The sequence below is a fragment of the Primulina tabacum genome, chromosome 15 (assembly GCF_025594145.1).
Source record: "Primulina tabacum isolate GXHZ01 chromosome 15, ASM2559414v2, whole genome shotgun sequence".
Lineage (NCBI taxonomy): Eukaryota > Viridiplantae > Streptophyta > Magnoliopsida > Lamiales > Gesneriaceae > Primulina > Primulina tabacum.
In genome coordinates, this window is record NC_134564.1 from 35980461 (window position 1) to 35999338 (window position 18878).

The 18878-nt window shown below is 36.0% G+C and overlaps 6 protein-coding genes across 6 annotated transcripts in view; 5 read left to right on the plus strand and 1 right to left on the minus strand.

Moving 5' to 3' along the window:
• The window catches only part of LOC142527120 (oligopeptide transporter 1-like), a 3161-nt gene extending 1391 nt beyond the window's left edge, over positions 1–1770 (plus strand). Inside the window, exons 4-7 of the mRNA XM_075631837.1 lie at positions 1–369; positions 465–726; positions 827–1009; positions 1082–1770. The exon at positions 1–369 is cut by the window's left edge and continues 204 nt beyond it. Of these exons, the coding sequence (XP_075487952.1) occupies positions 1–369; positions 465–726; positions 827–1009; positions 1082–1702 (1435 nt within the window). The 3' untranslated portion in view covers positions 1703–1770. The remainder of the gene's footprint in view (positions 370–464; positions 727–826; positions 1010–1081) is intronic.
• Positions 1771–2353: 583 nt separating this feature from the next.
• Positions 2354–3386, plus strand: LOC142527742 (transcription factor DIVARICATA-like). Its single transcript, XM_075632657.1, has 2 exons — positions 2354–2761; positions 3071–3386. Exons 1-2 carry the CDS (start codon positions 2433–2435, stop codon positions 3264–3266), a joined length of 525 nt encoding a protein of 174 aa, XP_075488772.1. The 5' UTR covers positions 2354–2432; the 3' UTR covers positions 3267–3386.
• A 1137-nt stretch (positions 3387–4523) lies between these two features.
• Positions 4524–7774, plus strand: LOC142527469 (ABC transporter G family member 26-like). Its single transcript, XM_075632282.1, has 8 exons — positions 4524–4805; positions 4915–5070; positions 5152–5335; positions 5436–5714; positions 5807–6091; positions 6176–6460; positions 6552–6659; positions 6950–7774. The coding sequence occupies exons 1-8, from the start codon at positions 4684–4686 to the stop codon at positions 7217–7219; spliced, it is 1689 nt and encodes a 562-aa protein (XP_075488397.1). The 5' UTR covers positions 4524–4683; the 3' UTR covers positions 7220–7774.
• A 177-nt stretch (positions 7775–7951) lies between these two features.
• Positions 7952–10698, minus strand: LOC142527470 (uncharacterized). Its single transcript, XM_075632283.1, has 8 exons — positions 10628–10698; positions 10354–10526; positions 9657–9748; positions 9506–9547; positions 9316–9403; positions 8903–8999; positions 8402–8502; positions 7952–8301 (listed from the first exon to the last, which is right to left on the minus strand). Exons 2-8 carry the CDS (start codon positions 10482–10484, stop codon positions 8178–8180), a joined length of 675 nt encoding a protein of 224 aa, XP_075488398.1. The 5' UTR covers positions 10485–10526; positions 10628–10698; the 3' UTR covers positions 7952–8177.
• A 468-nt stretch (positions 10699–11166) lies between these two features.
• Positions 11167–13830, plus strand: LOC142527960 (peptidyl-prolyl cis-trans isomerase FKBP16-1, chloroplastic). The gene is given in 9 exon segments (XM_075632968.1): positions 11167–11275; positions 11911–11953; positions 11955–12100; positions 12233–12267; positions 12631–12724; positions 12891–12951; positions 13081–13126; positions 13252–13322; positions 13615–13830. Coding segments are annotated over 9 exon segments (633 nt in total). The 5' UTR covers positions 11167–11216; the 3' UTR covers positions 13693–13830.
• Positions 13831–14254: 424 nt separating this feature from the next.
• Positions 14255–16408, plus strand: LOC142527654 (protein transport protein sft2). The gene is made up of 4 exons (XM_075632515.1): positions 14255–14575; positions 15545–15812; positions 15896–16000; positions 16117–16408. Exons 1-4 carry the CDS (start codon positions 14376–14378, stop codon positions 16225–16227), a joined length of 684 nt encoding a protein of 227 aa, XP_075488630.1. The 5' UTR covers positions 14255–14375; the 3' UTR covers positions 16228–16408.
• The last annotated feature ends 2470 nt before the right edge of the window (positions 16409–18878 follow it).

The following is an 18878-nucleotide window of genomic DNA, read 5'->3' on the forward strand; positions in this document are numbered from 1 at the left end:
CGGTTCCTTCTCCTTGGACTGGTCTGCAGTTGTGGGCTTCATAAGCAATCCCATCTCGTCTCCTGGATTTGCCATTGTCAACAGCCTCGTCGGATTTTTCCTGGTTATGTATGTCATGACCCCATTGACCTATTGGCTTAATGTTTATGACGCCCAAAAATTTCCGATCTTTTCTTCTCACACCTTTGATCACACCGGTCAGCCTTATAACATCTCTCGTGTGCTCAATCCTAAGACTTTTGATCTCGTTAGACCTGGCTATGAAGGTTACAGCAAACTGTATCTCAGTGTTTTCTTTGCCTTCACTTATGGCCTTGGTTTTGCAAGTTTAGCAGCTACCATCTCACATGTCGGACTCTTCCACGGAAAGTGAGAAAATATGTAGTTTCTATTTTGAAGTTCAATTCTGATCCTGTCACTTGCGTTTACATTAAGACAAATTTTCTGTTATGATATGTAATCAGAACAATTTGGTCGCTGTGGTCGAAGGCAAGGGACAATCTGCACGGGAAAGTTGATGTGCACACAAGGTTAATGAAGAAGTACGACCAAGTACCGAACTGGTGGTTCTATGCCATTTTGGTTGCAGTATTTGGTCTTAGCCTGTATGCTTGTGAAGGTTTTGACAAGCAGCTCCAACTCCCATGGTGGGGGCTGATAATGGCCTGTGTAATGGCTTTCTTCTTCACTCTGCCAGTCGGAATTATACAAGCCACAACAAATCAGGTACGTCAACATGTTCTGCCACTCTTGAACAAGTACTCTTCCCCACAAACTTAATAATATAAAGCAATTTATCTCATTCCATTGTGCTAATGTTTTGCAGCAAATCGGGCTAAACATTATAACTGAGATGGTTATCGGTTATGTCTACCCTGGAAGACCTCTGGCAAATGTAGCATTCAAGACTTACGGCTACATTAGCATGGCACAAACACTTGGGTTCTTAACCGATTTCAAGTTAGGCCATTACATGAAAATCCCTCCAAAATCCATGTTCATCATTCAGGTAATTCAAACTCGGTAACAGAAAAAAAACTCATATATCACAAAAACTCTCACCTCCTTTTCCAAATGGCAGTTGACAGGAACCGTAGTTGCATCATGCGTGTGCTTTTCCACATCTTGGTGGCTCCTGGAGTCAGTCCAGCACATCTGCCAACCTTCTTTACTACCGGACGGTAGCCCGTGGACTTGCCCTGGTGACGACGTGTTCTACAATGCTTCGATCATATGGGGAGTGATTGGACCACTACGAATGTTCACCAGCCACGGAGTTTACGGAGCGATGAACTGGTGGTTCGTCGCCGGTGCACTAGCACCTGTGCCAGTTTACCTGTTGACACGAATGTACCCCGAAAAGAAGTGGATCAGGCTGATCAACGCGCCCCTCATCTTGGGAGCTACAATGACTATGCCGCCTGCGAGATCGGTGAACTTCATCATGTGGGGTATTGCTGGAATATATTTCAACATATATATCTTCAGGGTGCACAAGAAATGGTGGGGGAGGCATGCCTATATTCTGGCTGCATCGCTGAATGCTGGGATCGCATTCATGGCCGTGCTCCTTTTCTTTTCGCTGCAATCATATGGAGTTAATGGTCCAAAATGGTGGGGTTTGGACGCCGATGATCATTGTCCGTTGGCTACATGCCCCACGGCTCCTGGGGTCGTAGTCGAAGGCTGCCCTGTTCATTAACTAACTAGTTTCATGCATGCATCATCATACAAATAGATATTCATCCGCATTGTACAGTTTTCTATTTGTATCTTGAGTTTAACAAATACTTTAAAAATGTTTTTAGTTTTTGAAATTTAAAAATATATATATGTTTAAATAAGATTTTTGTAAAATATTTATAAAAAAAATTATAAAAATCATTCTCCAAATATAATTTTTACGTGACAATTGAGATGAATGCATAATTTATCAAAATATTTATAAAAAAATGTGATAAGTTTCAAAAGCTGATTTTCTAAAAAGCCAAAATTTATTATGTTATGTGTGCATTTGTCACTTATAATAAATACTCTTTTGATCATATTAAGACTTTACATTGAAATTTTTATTTTGATATATAAATAACTTAAACTTCTTTTCTTTTCCCCCTCTGTTAATTTGGTTCCTCAATTAGTTTAACTAAAATTTTAATTTAACAGTTGATTAATTTATCAATTAATTCACGCAACTTTCAACGTTGTCAATAAAGAAAGTCGAAACATTTTCAAAAAATTAAAAAATAAACAAATTGGTTTTTGCGATTTTCAACAAAATAATAGTAACCGAAATGCAAATCGGAAAGATCCACCGAAATATCCTGCTGGCAATCGAATCTCAGTAGTCGCATGTTAGTATATATATTCATGATCCAAAACTGGAGCGCCCAATCAGCTTTCAAATCCACCGGTGATTTCTTGATTTGACGATAATGGCTGATTTGGGCGGGAGTGATGCGAACTCAACGTGGACTTGGGAACAAAACAAGATGTTTGAGAATAGTTTGGTGGAATTTCCTGAGTGTTTCCCCAACCGGTGGGAGAAAATCGCGGCGAATGTTGGAACAAAGACAGCTGTGGAAGTTCAACGACACTACGCCGTATTGTTGGAAGACGTAGCGTCGATCGAGGCAGGGTTGGTTGAGCCGCCGAGATACGAAGAGTTCCGATCATCAGAACCACCAAAAAGCCCTAAACCGGAGAAGAATCAAGCGATGGTGCAGAGAAGAGCTGCCAAACCGTGGACAGAAGATGAACACAGGTTTTAAGAACCACACATAAGCCCTTCTAAAACCACAATGTGTAGTTGGTGGAGGAGGCGAGCACGTGGCTAAATGACCACGAGTTTGATTTTAATGCCAACACATTATCGTTTGACCCGGTTGCCTAGTGCGATTTACATGAGCGCCTAGCGGCAGCGGTCCCTCGCAGGAAAAAAAAAAGAATCAAGAACACATAAATTACTTATTCATCTATGCATGTATCACCAGTAACACAGATACACATGATCTTGGAAATTCATGACACTTGATTTCTTTGATGTAAATGGTTTCTTGTTCTTACTTGGCAGGTTATTTCTGCTTGGTTTGGAGAAATATGGAAAGGGTGATTGGAAGAGCATAGCACGGCACATAGTGGTAACAAGAACCCCTACCCAAGTAGCAAGTCATGCACAGAAACACTTTGAACGTCAAGAGAAGGACAATCAACGAAAGAAAAGAAAAAGCATTTTTGATAACTCCATTGATGAAAGCAGCGCCATGTAGTGATTTAATCTTCATTCTGTTGAAGAAATAGGTCTTCATTAGGGGTGGGTTATATGTTCCTTATTGCTGATTTCAAATTGAACTTTTGGGCACACTTTGTTTTGCCATCGTTATCATTGAGCTGTGCTGTATACTTTTATGAAATAAAGGTTTAATATTTTCTATGGATATCATCATCTCTAGGTTTAAGTACTCTAAACCAGTAGGCGCTGGGCGGTCGCCTTAATATTTAGGAAGACAATCTCTCTTTGACACTATTTAAAAAATCGCTTCGGCCTGATTTAAAATATACATATTTTAAATGTTTTTAAAATACTGTTCTACATATTTTTTAATCAATTTGTATTTTATAAATAAGAAGAATATGTAATTAATTTTGAATTTGAATCCGATATATATTAAAGAAAAACGAAAACCGTCTAGGCGGCTAGGCGTTAGGCGATGGGTGACCACCCACCTTTCGCTATTTAGAACATTGTTCTAAACCACTTTTGTAATTAAGGACGGCGAAGGAGGAGACAATATCTATTTTTTAACTTTAATTATCATAAAACTTGAGTCAAATGGGGTTGATACAATGATCTCCTCATTCGCATCAAACCAAACGGAGTCAAGTATTGTCATATTAAGCATGATAGACTCAAAAGGTGAGTAAAAAAATATAATGTGGGGAAGACTTGTTATATTATGGAGAATTGCTCTTTACGGTGATAAAAATGGGGTGGTCGTTTTAACTTTTTACTAGTAACGTTCCCATGTAATCAAGTTAAATTATTGCCAAATATATGTTTATGCTAACTAAAAAACTAGTCATCTAACTCTGTAGTTGGCCATATAAAGCTTGCTGCTCAACAGTTATCATTCTTTCTCACGATATAGGCAGGATTTTGGTCTGTTACAGTTTAATTTACCGTATATAACATTTAAATTGCAAGCTCAGTTTTAACTATTTTATGAATGAAACTTCAAGAAAAAATGGAAACTCAGATGCAAAACGAAATTGAAGATTTGTCACTTGCACCTCCAACCATGAATTCCATGGAGAACTCGCAGTTCACGACTCAAACTTGTCTGAAAAATAAGAGTTCAGAAATCGACATAGACGAAGAAATGTCGAGCACAAGACTAGACAGGACCCTCCCGATTTTTCTCAAGGCAGTTCTTAATCTCTTAAGTTCTTGTTTTTTTTTTTTGTTATTTGAAAACTTGGTTAGGAAGATGAATCATTTAACACCTCTCTTTTATGCAGTTCTCAGGTGTTCAGTTTAAGGTAAAAATTCAAAATCCTTCTTCTGTTAATCCAGTCAAGGCTGTCGTATCCAAGTTAAGCTTCCGTTTGAAAATTGAACAAGATAGATACAAGCATATATTGAAAGGAATAACTGGAACTGTTGGCCCTGGGGAGATCCTAGCCCTAATGGGACCTTCTGGAAGTGGTAAAACTACTTTGTTAAAGATATTAGGCGGCAGACTGCGTGAAAATGTTAAAGGAACTGTTACTTACAACGATATCTTGTATAATCCAGCTCTAAAGAGAAGGTAAATTGAAAAATCAGCTCTTATTTGAACTGATTTCTGTACGAAAGAATTAGGAAGAGTTGCATCAAGATTCTTATTTCGTTCGGCCTTTATTTTCTCATCTTTGCAGGATTGGTTTTGTGACACAAGATGATGTACTTTTCCCACAATTGACAGTGAAAGAAACATTGGTTTTTGCAGCTTTCTTAAGACTTCCTAGCACAATGAGTCAACGTCAGAAGTACCAAAGAGTAGCGATGGTTGTAAAGCAATTAGGCCTTGATAGGTTTGTCTAAATTTCTTACAACATCTTGATCTTTCTTGAACGCACTGAAAATGATTAAATATTAATTGCAACGGTTTATAGATGCCTCGATACAAGAATTGGTGGCGGTTTTGTTAAAGGGATATCTGGTGGAGAAAGGAAACGGACTAGTATTGGGCATGAAATACTGGTAGATCCTTCATTGTTGTTGCTTGACGAACCAACTTCAGGTCTTGATTCAACTTCAGCTACTAAACTACTCCAAATACTTCAAGGTCTAGTAAAGGTATAGACGTGCCATCTGCAACTGTTTTTGTTAATCCCTTTGATGAAATAGTTAACCCACAAAACCACTAACATAAAGCTTCGTCTTTTTGAACCAATAGGCAGGAAGGACGGTTATTATAACAATCCATCAACCTTCAAGCCGGATGTTTCACATGTTCGACAAGGTTTTGCTGATATCAGAAGGGTGTCCAATCTACTATGGGAAAAGCAGAGATTCGGTGCAGTATTTTTCATCATTAACATTTACTCCCGAGATAGCAATGAACCCTGCAGAATTCTTGCTGGATTTAGCAACAGGACAAGTGAATGACATCAAGGTTCCGGATGAACTGTTAGCATCTGAGGGGAGTCCAGAATACGAAAAACTTGTCATAAGAGTTAGCAATGAACTCGCCTCTGTTTCTGGACATTTTTAATAACTTTTCCCTTTATTTTCAACTTTTTTCTACTAAATGTTGTCTTATGACAGTATCTGCAACTCAAGTACAAAGTTTTATTGGAACCAAAAGAAATGGAAGGGATACATCAAATACCAAAGGCTCCAGAGCGTCTTCAGTTAGCTCTTCAAGTGAAGAAAGATTGGACCTTGACCTGGTTTGAACAATTCAGGATAGTATTCAAGAGAACATTTAAAGAGAGATGGAGAGATTATTTTGATCATCTTCGTCTACTTCAGGCATTTGGGGTGGCTTGTCTTTTAGGCCTTCTTTGGTGGAAATCCAATACCGCAACAGAGGCTCAACTCAGAGATCAGGTAACCTCAGCATTCTTCATCCTCTGTATTCAGTTATGAATTCACCCTTTATCTTTAAAAACATGTTTTTACATCTAACTGCAGGTTGGTTTGCTATTCTACATCTGTATTTTCTGGACATCTTCATCAATATTTGGGGCAGTTTATGTCTTCCCATTTGAGAAGATATATTTGGTGAAAGAGAGGAAGGCAGACATGTACAGATTGAGTGTTTACTATGCCTGCAGCACTTTATGTGACATGTTTGCCCACATTCTGTATCCAACTTGCTTTATGTCCATTTTGTATTTCATGGCTGGATTCAAGAAAACAGTAGAATGCTTCTTCTTCACCTTATCTGCAATACTACTGATAGCTGTAACAAGTCAAGTAAGTCAAAAAACAAACATTTTCTTTATCAGCACTTGCCAAAATTTCAACCATTTCCTATGCTAAGTTTTGAAGTATAATCTGTGAATAGGGAGCAGGAGAACTATTTGGAGCTGCAGTAATGAGCATCAAAAGGGCAGGGATGATTGCTTCCCTTGTATTAATGCTGTTTCTTCTCACGGGTGGCTATTATGTTCAGGTAGTAAAATTTGAAAGACCAAATATTTAAAACCTTGTGCATATCTCGTGTGGCTCGAAATTAAAAAACATGCCACGAAATTTAAGACACAACACCAACGTGCGTATTTGTTGATAAATTATCAAGATTGTATGATAACATATAACAGTGTCCCGTATAGCACAACCAATTGCTTACCCACATATATCCTGGGTTTGACATTTAATTCTTTCACATCGTGCACTAGTTTTGGTAAAAGACTCAAAATGCAAGGGTTAGTCTCAACTGTAGTGTTTCGTTGGCAATTGCAGCACATACCGAAGTTCATGCGATGGCTCAAGTACGTGTCTTTCATGTACTACGGCTTCAGGCTGCTGCTTAAGGTGCAGTATTCGGGAGATCAGTTGTATGACTGCGAAAGCAGGGGCGGATGCCGAAGATTGCAGAGTTCACCGTCATTTGACACGGTGAATTTGGATGGAGGGTTACAAGAAGTTTGGATTTTGTTGGGGATGGCACTAGTTTACAGGTTATTTGCTTACATTTTCTTACGAAGTAAAGTAGATATGTACCACATTTGAAGGGCAGAAGAACGACTGAATTTCGAAAAGGTTAAGTCTCGTTGAATTACATTTTCATTTTTAAAAAACTAAATCCACACATCACAATTAATAGAACAATCAGTTGTTGATTGTTCCTTAGTTTTTGGGTTTCATTTCTTCTTCCTCTCCGGTTATTCATTTTGTGGCTGGGGACAGACGAGTTGTTTCGCGAATTAAATTTGTTTAAAAAAATCAAATTTCATGCGTAAAATTCTTAAAATGCATATTCTGCTCCAAACTAAATTGCATCGATTATTAGTTTTGGCCCGATAATATCCCTTCCGCGATAGATTGATTGTGAATCTTCTTGTTAATAACAGTCGGAGGTTAACTACATTTGGGATTTGGACATAAATAAGACGAGCATAATAGGAATAAATACGATGACAAGTAATTGCTATCAGATCGAATTCCACCAGATTCTTTCTGAGTTTTTCTATTTACTAGGTGATTTTTCGAGATCTTAGTGACAAAATACTTCAAGAGAGGATCTTATCGGTTTAATAGAAAACGTTGGCCCGAAAGCAGGAAGGCAAATGCAAGTTGAAAAAGACATTTCATCAAATTTTATGTTATTAATCCTCACTAAATACATTTTTATCTATTAAGCACAAGTTGTCGATATAGTGTTTCAGTGCTACCACAAAAACAGAGGCTTGAACGATTTGCAATCACTTAACAATTTTAAGCACCAATAATGTACTATCAACATAGCGCTAGTCAAAACAACCAGCTAACAATACACACACATGTAGATTACAATCTGAAAACATTTTTCAAGAAAATATCAACCAGCAACATTTGGAAATCAAAAGAGTCAACCAACACAACACAACACAACACAACTTCGGTGTATACCTCAGTCAGAAGAGTATGTTCTGTTTTCTACGCATGTCTCGTATCGGTTAGTACTTAAACCAAAAACTATCATGCAAACTTATTTCATGTACCTCTGAAGAAATTTTCGGTGGAAGTCATTCCGGATAGTGTCATTGATGAAGCGCTTCGCTGGTTTTGACTCACCCCGAGCTTGGTTCTTGAAAACCACATCATCATCCCATCTGAACAAATAGAGCGTTGAGAGGACTTACTGTGATGTTATCGAACACAATATCATTGTGACGGGAAATAGTATAAATTCCAATAGGCAGTTCAAGATACCTTCTCTTCACACTAAAGGAAGTCACACTGTTTAGCAACGGATTTCCACGCAACAACTGCTCTTCTTTAGCTTTAAGCTCTTCTTCTTGCTGTATTCGTTCCTGCCAAAAATTTAACACTTCATTATTCATACATTCATTATGAGGAATTGAGAGCAACGCCAGATTTACGTATAAAAGTCAAACAGATATCAAAGCAAGTAAGCACTTAACCCTTGTATCGAAATACAAAACACACCAATAATGAGAAAAAAAGGGAATATATCACCAAAAATATCATAATGCAAACGGGGCTCAAATTTTGTAGTGCTCCATGAAGAGGCCAGTAAATGCTGGTGTCTAGAGTATTGCGCATTTAAGTATAACATTGTATGGGAGAAAAATGCTTTAGTTTAAACATTAATATAAGTTCCATAACTGTGACAAATACCATCGATAATGATTAGAAACAGAGCCGACTACAAAGTAAAACAAGATACAATAAGACTGACATAGAACTCACTTCTCGTTCTTTCTGCTCTGCCTTTTCCTTCCTCAAACGTTCAAGCTCAGCCAAAAGTGCTTCTTCATCATCCCCATCGTCGTCGTCGTCATCCTCGCTAAAGAAACAGAATATAGTTAACATCAGTGATAATAAAAATGATAAATTCAGTACAATTTGAGACATTTCACAACAAAAAATGTAAGCCAAAAAAATAGCTAGAAGATCAAAACAAAGATTAAAACATACCCAAAAGTAGAATATAAATAAACAAATAGAGTCGGAAAGAAAAAAAATACAAGTGCATATGAATAGGTGACAGCGAATAGTTCTCGAGTACAACCAAATGTTTGCCTGTCTATTTAATCAATACATTACCGATGCTTGTAAGAAGAATCATTTAAGAGTAAAAAAGAACTGTCCGAGATACAAACCTTTCATCATCAGACTGAACTTCTATATCAGCATCGTCAGCATCTATACTTCGTGGAACAATCCGATCTTCAACTTCTCTCTTGGTCCCTACAAATAGTGGTGCCTCATCACATCGTTAAAGCAACAGAAAAATAAATTCTTTCATCACTTTGTTTGAAGCTCCAAATCAAGCTACAGATCATCATTTACCTTCGAGAAGCAGCTGACCTCCCTTTCGACGTTCTCTGTCCTCTGCAACATATGTATGATTTGTGAAGTGTGATGACATAATCGAATACAATAAGGTGGTAGGGCAAGAATTTTCAAATATAGTTGACACATAAAGCTTAATCAAACTAACCCTTAGATGAGAAATGCCTTGTCTCCCGCTCCTCCAATTCATCTCGGAGATCCCGTCTTTGCAGCTCATCTTGAGTGTCCTGTCCTTCCTTTCTGTGACCAGGTATTGAGATAAAATATTAATGTTTCAAACCGTTCAGGCACAAAAATAACATAAACGGGTAGATAATTAAACTCTCCCTTTCTTGTTACTGGTGGCATAAAGTTACCATCTGATCAGCGACATGATTTAAATTTTTTTTTTTGTGGGTGTGGGTGGGGGGGCGTTAAAACAAGTATATACTGTATGAAGCAAGAAATGAAAAAAAAATTAACATGAATCCAGTGATTCTGGATAACACTGGGTAATCAAGAACATCTAATATTACACCGAGGAGTTAACAGATGCGAGAAAAAAGGACAGTTTCAAAGTTTTGCAACAAACAGATAATCATTTTAAAATGATTTCAGAGTCATTCATCGTCTCTTCATCCAAATAATGAGGAAAAAAAACCAAAAGTTAAGCTTGCATAGCATGATAAAGGACCACGGCTTAAGATACAGCTCATTTAATCGCACAATTGATCAAAAACAGAAGGAAAAAACAACGAATTAACTATATTATTCAGCATAACATAAAATCACTACAAAAAATTGAAAGATAAGTAACACCGCAAGATTGATAGACCCACGGAAGAGACGGAGAGCGAAGAACAAACCTAGGTTTTAAGGCAGTGTGAGAAGCGATATCCCTCGAAGAGTACTTTTGAGATGGGCCAAAAATTCTTGTGCCCCCTTGTTCGTTTCCTCCTTTAGCCGGTGCCCATGTAGGTCTAGCGGCGGTCGTCATATCGAAGCCCTAAATCGTTGGGTATTCGAATTCGAAGCACTTCTGTAAATCAATCAAGCTGTGATTAGTAGGTTGGTACCAATACACAAGAGACGCGCAGCTGAAATTGCAACTGGATGACAGAAATTAGGGTTTTTTAGCACCTCCGATTCGATTTCGACAAAGAAAAAGGGAGCAGGAAGAGCGTAATTATTGGTCAGCAGCGATCAACCATACTCCGTGCGTTTTATAAAATTTGCTTTATTTTTTCACATATTAAAAATATTACTGAAAATAAATTATACAAACAAAATTTTTAATATATTCTTGTTTAGTGATAATAAAAAACAATTAAAATTAAATATAAATATATTAGTAAAAATATTTATTGAACATAGAAAGTAAACTATACATGAAATGGACTAATCATATGGAGAAGCTTGCATGTTCAGTTTTTTTAAGTAATCTTGTTAAATTGAAATTAAAAATTTTCAATTTTCTATTTTTTAAATAATTTTAATATTTTTTTCATGAATTTAATTTTGCATGCCAAAAAGAAATAAGAGGTTAAAAATAAAAATGATATTTTTATGGTTCTAAAAATCAAACTAAAACAATATTTTGTTTTTATTATTGAATACATAAATATTATTATTTTGATTATATATATGTACATATATATATATATATATATAGCTTCGACTCGGACAAAACTGATTCGGTCTCGCAATTCTAGTCCAGACGTCTCCAACAATGGAAGCTCCTGCCCTTCAATTCCGTATCCAATTTCTAAAGCTCTCCGCTTTTGCGAGGTGAATTCCATTTCCCGATAACAATCGATCCCGTGTCTTTTTCTTGGTTCGAAATTTGCATTATAGTACTTGAACATACTGCTCATTTGGTACAAGTTAGTAAGTTACCATTCTGAAAATTTTTATTTGTTGTTTGTACTGGATTGTTTTTGTGTGGAGTTCAATTGCAGCTGACAGTGTTTAGTTCTTGAATTTGGACAGTCAAAATAATTTCATCATGCGCTCTGTCAATGAAATAATCTCGCATTGATGACATCTTATGTTGAGGATGTTTCAATAAATTAGATAATAGATTTTGTTTGGAAAGTTTTCGATTTCCCTTTTTTTAAAAAAATATCAGTATGATAGTCAGTGATTGGATTCCTGGATTTTCGAATGTCATTGTAAAATCTGAAGTATGGTGATTGGTGTGGCTATAATTAAATGAACTCTTGCTTATTGACATTTTAAAGAATCGATGGATGACATGGTGCCAATGACAACTCATTCTTTTGTGCATTACATGCTATTTCGATCCAAGTTAGTTGATTTAGATTTTAGGGTTATCAAATTTGTTTATAGTTTTTTACGGATGCTTTTCGTTGTGGGCTCTGAGTGTAAAACCCTGAGTTTCAGTTATGTTTTGAAGACTACAGTATCAGGAGAATCCAAGAATTCAAGGTTGCTGCACAAAAAAATATTGAAGGGCGGATCCCCAGTGCTTGCAGCACAAAAATTGCCAAGAAGAGCAATTCTTCCACTCATAGGAGTTAATATGTTATTCGCTAATGTTTGTACTGTTTTTGCTGCCCCTGTGAAGGAATCGAAAGAACCAGAGATACTGAGGTAAATGCTGTTTGGACTTCTTTTATTCTCTGATATTGTTGGGCAAAGAGAAACAATACATATACCCGTAGTTCAGTACTCGGTACTGTAACTGGTTCCTTTGTGATGGCTACTATGTTTTGAAGCATGCAGGATTCTGAAGTTTGCTAGCGGAGTCAGAATACAAGGTAAAATCTTTCAGTGCTTGAGACAAAACTTTTGTTCTATACTTCTATGGGTTCATGAGTATGAATGTAGTTGTGGGGGCTAAGAGGAATTCTTATAACAACGATATTTAAATGCATCATATGAAAAGTGATTTGAATTTCAGTATATCTTCATATATACATCTAAAAATTATTATTCAACTACACGTCACATTCAAAAACATTTCTATTTTGAAGTGTACATGTAATGGGATGGTGAATAAAGCTATCTAACCAACGTGTCCGAGAATTCAAGATTGGGAGGTTGGAAGAGGTGTAGGGAGATAAACATATGATTTAAACATTAATTATGTTGTCAATTAAGTTACTTGATATCTGTAGCAGACATCGTTGAAGGTCAAGGTCAGGAAGCCAGTGAAGGGGATCTCGTAGAGTTTAATTATGTATGCAGGCGGTCAAATGGATACTTTGTTCACAGGTATAATTCCGTGTTAGGAAGTTTTAAATGGAATTATACTTTAATTATTCTGTATTTTGTTGTAAGGTTTGTCAATATTTGTTTTTCCTTCGTTCACCTCCTTTGATATTTGTTTCTCTTAGCATAAATCATGATTTTGAACATAATGCACGTTATTTTCCATTAGCTCTGTCGATCAATTCAGTGGAGAGAGTTCTCCTGTCATACTTCCTCTGGATGACAAGCAGGTTAGATTGATTCTCTAACGGTGAGAGTAGAATGAGTTTGTGGGAAAAATCGTCGCACATTAAACATACTTGTCCATTATCTTTGTGTGAGTCTTACACATCACAATTTGCTTTTGGATGTGATTACAGATAATAAAAGGTTTGAAGGAGCTTTTGATAGGCATGAAGGTTGGAGGTCAGTTCAAACTTTTATTGCTAAAAATATTTATAGAAGCTCAGTGGACATGTAAAATTACATTTCATGATTCTTCTTGTAAGTAGAATGTACGATCACCCGGACTCATATTGATAATTCTTCAGGAAAGAGAAGAGCTTCGATACCTCCTTCCGCAGGATATGTTAGCGAGACTTTACAACCGATTCCTAAGGAGGTTCGTATATATATATCTGTACAATGACTTTTGTCCTGTGTTTTTCAGTTTTCTTTTAATGTACTCACCTAATCCATTTGATGCTAGTTTTGCATGGGAATATATTCTATTATTCATTTACATGAAAATTCATATTTAGACTAGGTGTAACGAATTTCACTGTTCTTGATTTTTATGGCATGATGTGTCGATAACTCGAGTTGTGATTGCGTAAGAAAAAACTGTTGGACCTTGTTCCTGTAAACATTTTCTCAGATGACTCGCACGCTAAGCTCGTGCTTGTTGGTTGCAGTTTGGTCCTCGCAGGAGCCTTTTGTCTCATATAAAGGAGCCTTTAGTTTTTGAAGTTCAGCTTTTAAAAGTTCTCTGAGTTCTCTTGTTCATCTCTGGTTGATATTGTCATATTGTATGCACACTTTCTAGTGCACACATTGTAATATGATCCTCTGATCTCATGATCACATAGAGAAATCTTGTTGTAATTATTCAATTCACCTCTGTTTTTCTTTATTTCCTCAATTCTTTTTATCAAGGATTGATTTTTAACACACGTAAATGAAATTATTGTTTATTGTTCATGTTTCAATTATTATCAAAACACCATTCATTTATTGTTGAATATATGTTATTTTTACCCCAGGTTTTTCACGCAAATTTATTTTAGCTTTAAAAATAATTTAATCAATTGTTTTTTAAAACCACAAAATCAAAGTTTTTTTTTTTTACAAAAAAAAACGAAGTAGATTCTTTACAATCCTAAAGCAAATCATCAGGTGCAATCGACGAATTGTATGGGTATTATGAGGATTTTTGAGCATTAATCCATTGCTCGAGTATAAAATGTTCATTTCTGGAATTAGTAATACATTTCATAAATAATATTTATAAATTAAATGGAATATGAAATACAATTTGTAGCGTAAAATATAAATACTTGAATAGTTAATATTGTCTAATAATATAAGCCTATGTGGCTGCGATCTGCTTTCACTTCTTGCGTTTAACATTGTTGAACACAGATTGTGATCTGTCTACAGCAGATCCAGAGCTACAATGCAGAATTGGTTTTCAGGAGGAGTTCGTGAGAATGAAGTCCAGCAGAAGGCCTCGTCCTCTCTGCTGGCGGATTGGAATTCGTACGCAGCCGCCAGATCCCCCGACGAGAGTAGCGGCGGCGGCTCTCTCGTCGGTGTGTTCGACATCGAATCCGCTGTCAGATCCGCTAACGACACCGTTTCCGGCACCTTCAGTGTGTAAGTTTCCATGCTTTCACGAGTTTTTTTCATCCGTCGTAGGGTTTATCACATGGTCATAGTCCTTTATTTATTCGTCGATTTGAATTATTTGCTCGAGCTTATGTGATTTGTAACTAGGATTGGTCATTGCGACGCTGTTTTTTTCCCATCAACGACAATTGGGTTGGCTGAATCATTGGGTTGTAAATTAAATATGACCGTGGGAATGCTTCGTTTTGTTTCCCTAATTTCAGAATCGAATAGCTGACCACGTACAAACCTAAGCACACTGTTGTTGGCATTTATCGGCCTTAATTTTTCCACGACAAAGTTATGATTAGACGAGTTTGAGATGAAGATAGCTTGCTTTCCCAGGAACTGCGCAGGTGATAGTGTGGTTGGAAAACAAATCCACTGGATAGGTGTACTATCCAATTGTTTAAACTTATCACCCTTTAGTTTTGGTTACTGATATCAAATCCCATTTACAGTAGCTTAATCGGTAGAGATAGAAGAAAGTAGGATTTTAATCATTTAATCGTCATAAGGTTTATTCAAAGATGATGATGCCGAGATGGATGGATTGGACGTTTAAGTTTGGCAAAGGCATGTTAAGGAAGGTTTGGAGGAACCAGCGTTTATTTTTATGTATGGTTCAGATGTAATTATAAATTCATATATTTGTTATGTAGCTGATTGAGTTGTCCTTAATCATATGGGCTTTGCATGAAAATTGAGGTGGATTTTCAGCCATACGTTTTTCTTGGAAACTGAGGTGTTCTGGGGTTGCAGAAATTATATGCCAAGGGTACGATAGGTTCCTGGAATGCAAGTGTTAGAATAGATCATTCAAGAATTGTATAAATTGGAATTTCAATGTCAGGAGTTTTATTGGTAATTTTTAGAGTGTAAACTGAAACTAGCACCGACTGGAGAACACTTCGACTCTTTTTTTTCATCCGATCGTTTGTGCAATCTTCTGTACAGGGTTTCTAAAGGTGTAAGAGATATACCAGGAAATTTCCAGTCCGCCACTAGTTCCATCCCTTCAGGGAAAGCACTCATGTATTTTGCCTTATTCCTGGCTAGTGGAGTTTTCTTTGTATTTATAGCATTCAGTTTATTTCTTCCGGTCATTGCATTGGTGCCTCAGAAATTTGCTATCTGCTTTACTGTTGGTTGTGCCTTCATCATCGGGTCATTTTTTGCCCTCAAAGGTCCAAAGAATCAGTTTGACCACATGACATCAAAGGAGGTGTGCTAAATTACTCTATACAAAAATTCTATATCCTCCCCTGGAGTTTAAACTTTTTTAATGCGTCTGTATTTTCCTATCAGAGGCTTCCTTTTACGTTAGGGTTCCTTGGCTGCATGGTTGGGACCATTTACGGCTCTATGGTGCTTCATAGTTATCTTATGTCTCTCTCCTTTTCTTTGTTTCAGGTATGAACTCTTTTCAACTCTGAATTTCTGATGTTAATTCATCGGCTTATTTGTCTAATCTTACATAAAAAAATTGATGTTTGGCGTGTATATTATTTTGAAATGATGTACTGTAGGTGCTGGCACTAGCATACTATGCTATCTCTTACTTTCCTGGTGGATCTGCTGGGATGAAGTTTCTTTTATCATCTTTGACGTCTTCTATTATGAGGTGCTTTGGCAGGTGACGTTGACAACCGAAATCCTGCGTAGTTGTTCACTGATGCTTAATGTCAAAATTTTCTCAGCAATATCCTAGATTAAGTGAGACAGCATGTCGACTTTGTAGAGATGTATGACGGGACTCGGGATTGAATATCCTACTATAGCATTGAATATATCTTCTGCTTGGAGTGATACATTTTAGACTCGACTTGTTACAAAAGTGAACGTCCAAGAATCAGTACTAGGATTTCGAGTACAAAGCAAAATCGTGGTACATTTCCAAACCGAAAGCCTTCTTAATTCCAATTTCATTGGTCCATTTCTGTTTGTGTCAGTCAAAAGAGAGAGCAGCTCGCGGGAATAAGAAATGCTAATGCCCCAAAACCATTAGTTACTGTATCTTTCAATAGTTGGGGCAAAAGGGGATTGTGGGAATGAAAGTGACAACCAACCTCAATAGGAGACAATGATTCGGCACACACTTTGGAGCATAGACCAGACAAATCCCTGTTCTTGTACAAAAAAAAAACATTTTTACATAGCGAAAGTTATATTATCATTAAAAAAAAATAAGCATAAAGTTACAAACCCGTCCTTCTATCGAATATCCTGTTTTTTCCTGGATGCTCATGTTCAAATAAACTTACTTAATACAAATTCAACTAACACAAACAATCATTTGAAGCCAAATTAGTCTCCATCTAGCTTGTTTTGTGTGGTTCTCTCCATTGAACGTGAAGGTTAATAAAAATAGTAACCCTCAATAAAATAGTTACTAAGAAATCATTTAAAGTTTTTAAATATTTCCGTGTCTCTCTTGTGAGGTGGTTGACATATGCTGAGACTGCATGAAACCACAAGGATATAGAATATAGCTGGCTGTCCGTCCACATGGTAAATTTTATTTTAATTTTTTGGAAGATTGATCATATTAATTTTTGGCAAAGAAAAAGATGCCTTTCGCCATAAAAAAATATGTAATTCTGGCCAACATCCGATGATTCAAATTAACCTCTTAATATAATATATAATATAGTATAGTATATATCCACAAATTAATCATTTAATCCCTCATGTCATGTGATGTCTCATGCCACCGACTCGAACTTTAGACAAATTATATATATAAAAAAATAATCTTATATGAAATGGGGTGTCACAACATGGCACGTTCTTGAAAATATACCGTGTTTCAAGCCCACCTTCGGGATAGATTAGGTGGAACAAAAATCCTTTTTTTTAAAATATATACAATTTAAAACTACAAAGTTTGTCCTTCAATTTTATATGTGCTAATACATACATACATACGGGAAAATCTTGCGATGGGCCCTATATGTATGTATTAGCACATATGGGAAACGAAATGTGACCGATTGAGAAACTTATATATATAATATATTAACACAAAAAATACAAGATTGATTACAAATTTGTTTTTTTAAAAGGATTTTTAAAGTTTCTATGTCATCAGCAACGTATTCTGGATTGGATCGAAAATGATTTTTTCAAAGGATTTCTAAAATTTATTAATCATTGAATCTTATGTGAGTATACTTGTACTTAACACGAAGGTCACGTCGGAATTTTTGTAAGCTCAAACACAACTTTTTAACTTATTTCCCTATTGTTAACTGATATTAATCATGCTTGCATATTAATAAATTATGATTAAGATATCAGACCTTCACAATACCACTTTCATTAGAATGTGGACCTTTCTCTTCTATTAATTAAAATAGCATGGCTTCACATTTATATATACTGACATCAATAAAGAAGATTTAATTATTTAGCTGCTAATGGTCCATTTGATCAATATGGTTTTTAAATAACATTCATTTTCACTACATGTAGCTACGGTCACAAGTCCCCGCAATAAATGGAAACCTCTTAGTATACAGATCGATTTATTTGACTAACATTTAGAAAGAAATTATATCCTAATTACTTTGTGGTACGATTTTCTTAGTATCATCTTGCATACATTTAGCTAAATAACATAAGTTTATTTAAATTTTATTTAATTTGCTTCAGAGATGCATCCTACCCATCTTTTCTTGCAGCAAAGTCCACATTTGGCATGAAATTTAATCAAAAAAAAAAAAAAATAGAATTTAAATTTTTTATTTCAACTTGATGGGTGAGAAGGTACTCTATTCGTTATGAGTATCATGTGGTTGTTATGCCACTTGTAAATTAAATGTGCATTTAATAATTCGACCTCGACAAAGTGATCAAGGGTGAGAACATCATATAGAGAAAAGGTGGATTTCTCTATATATATTAAAAAAAAAAAAAAAGGATAAAAGAAACAATGGAAAGAAAATGAAAAAGATATGTACGAAAACCATGTGATCAACACATTTTTTGATAACTCAAATTTGAGATGATATATCGAGTTTGAAAAGTAATTGTAACAAACATTTTTTTCGAACTAAAAAAATGATGGAGCATATGTAATTCTACATTGCGATAAATTTACTTAAAGCGATATCGATCCGCAGCTCATTACTGGTGTCATTATGTAGCTATGATTTGATCAACCAAGTCATTTCTATGATTCAACCAAGAAATGCAATAATCATGCATAACCATGTCTTGATTTTAATTCTTGAAGGGATTACTACAAATAGATTCAGTGATACAGAACCATGTCGATTCTTTTATCTTT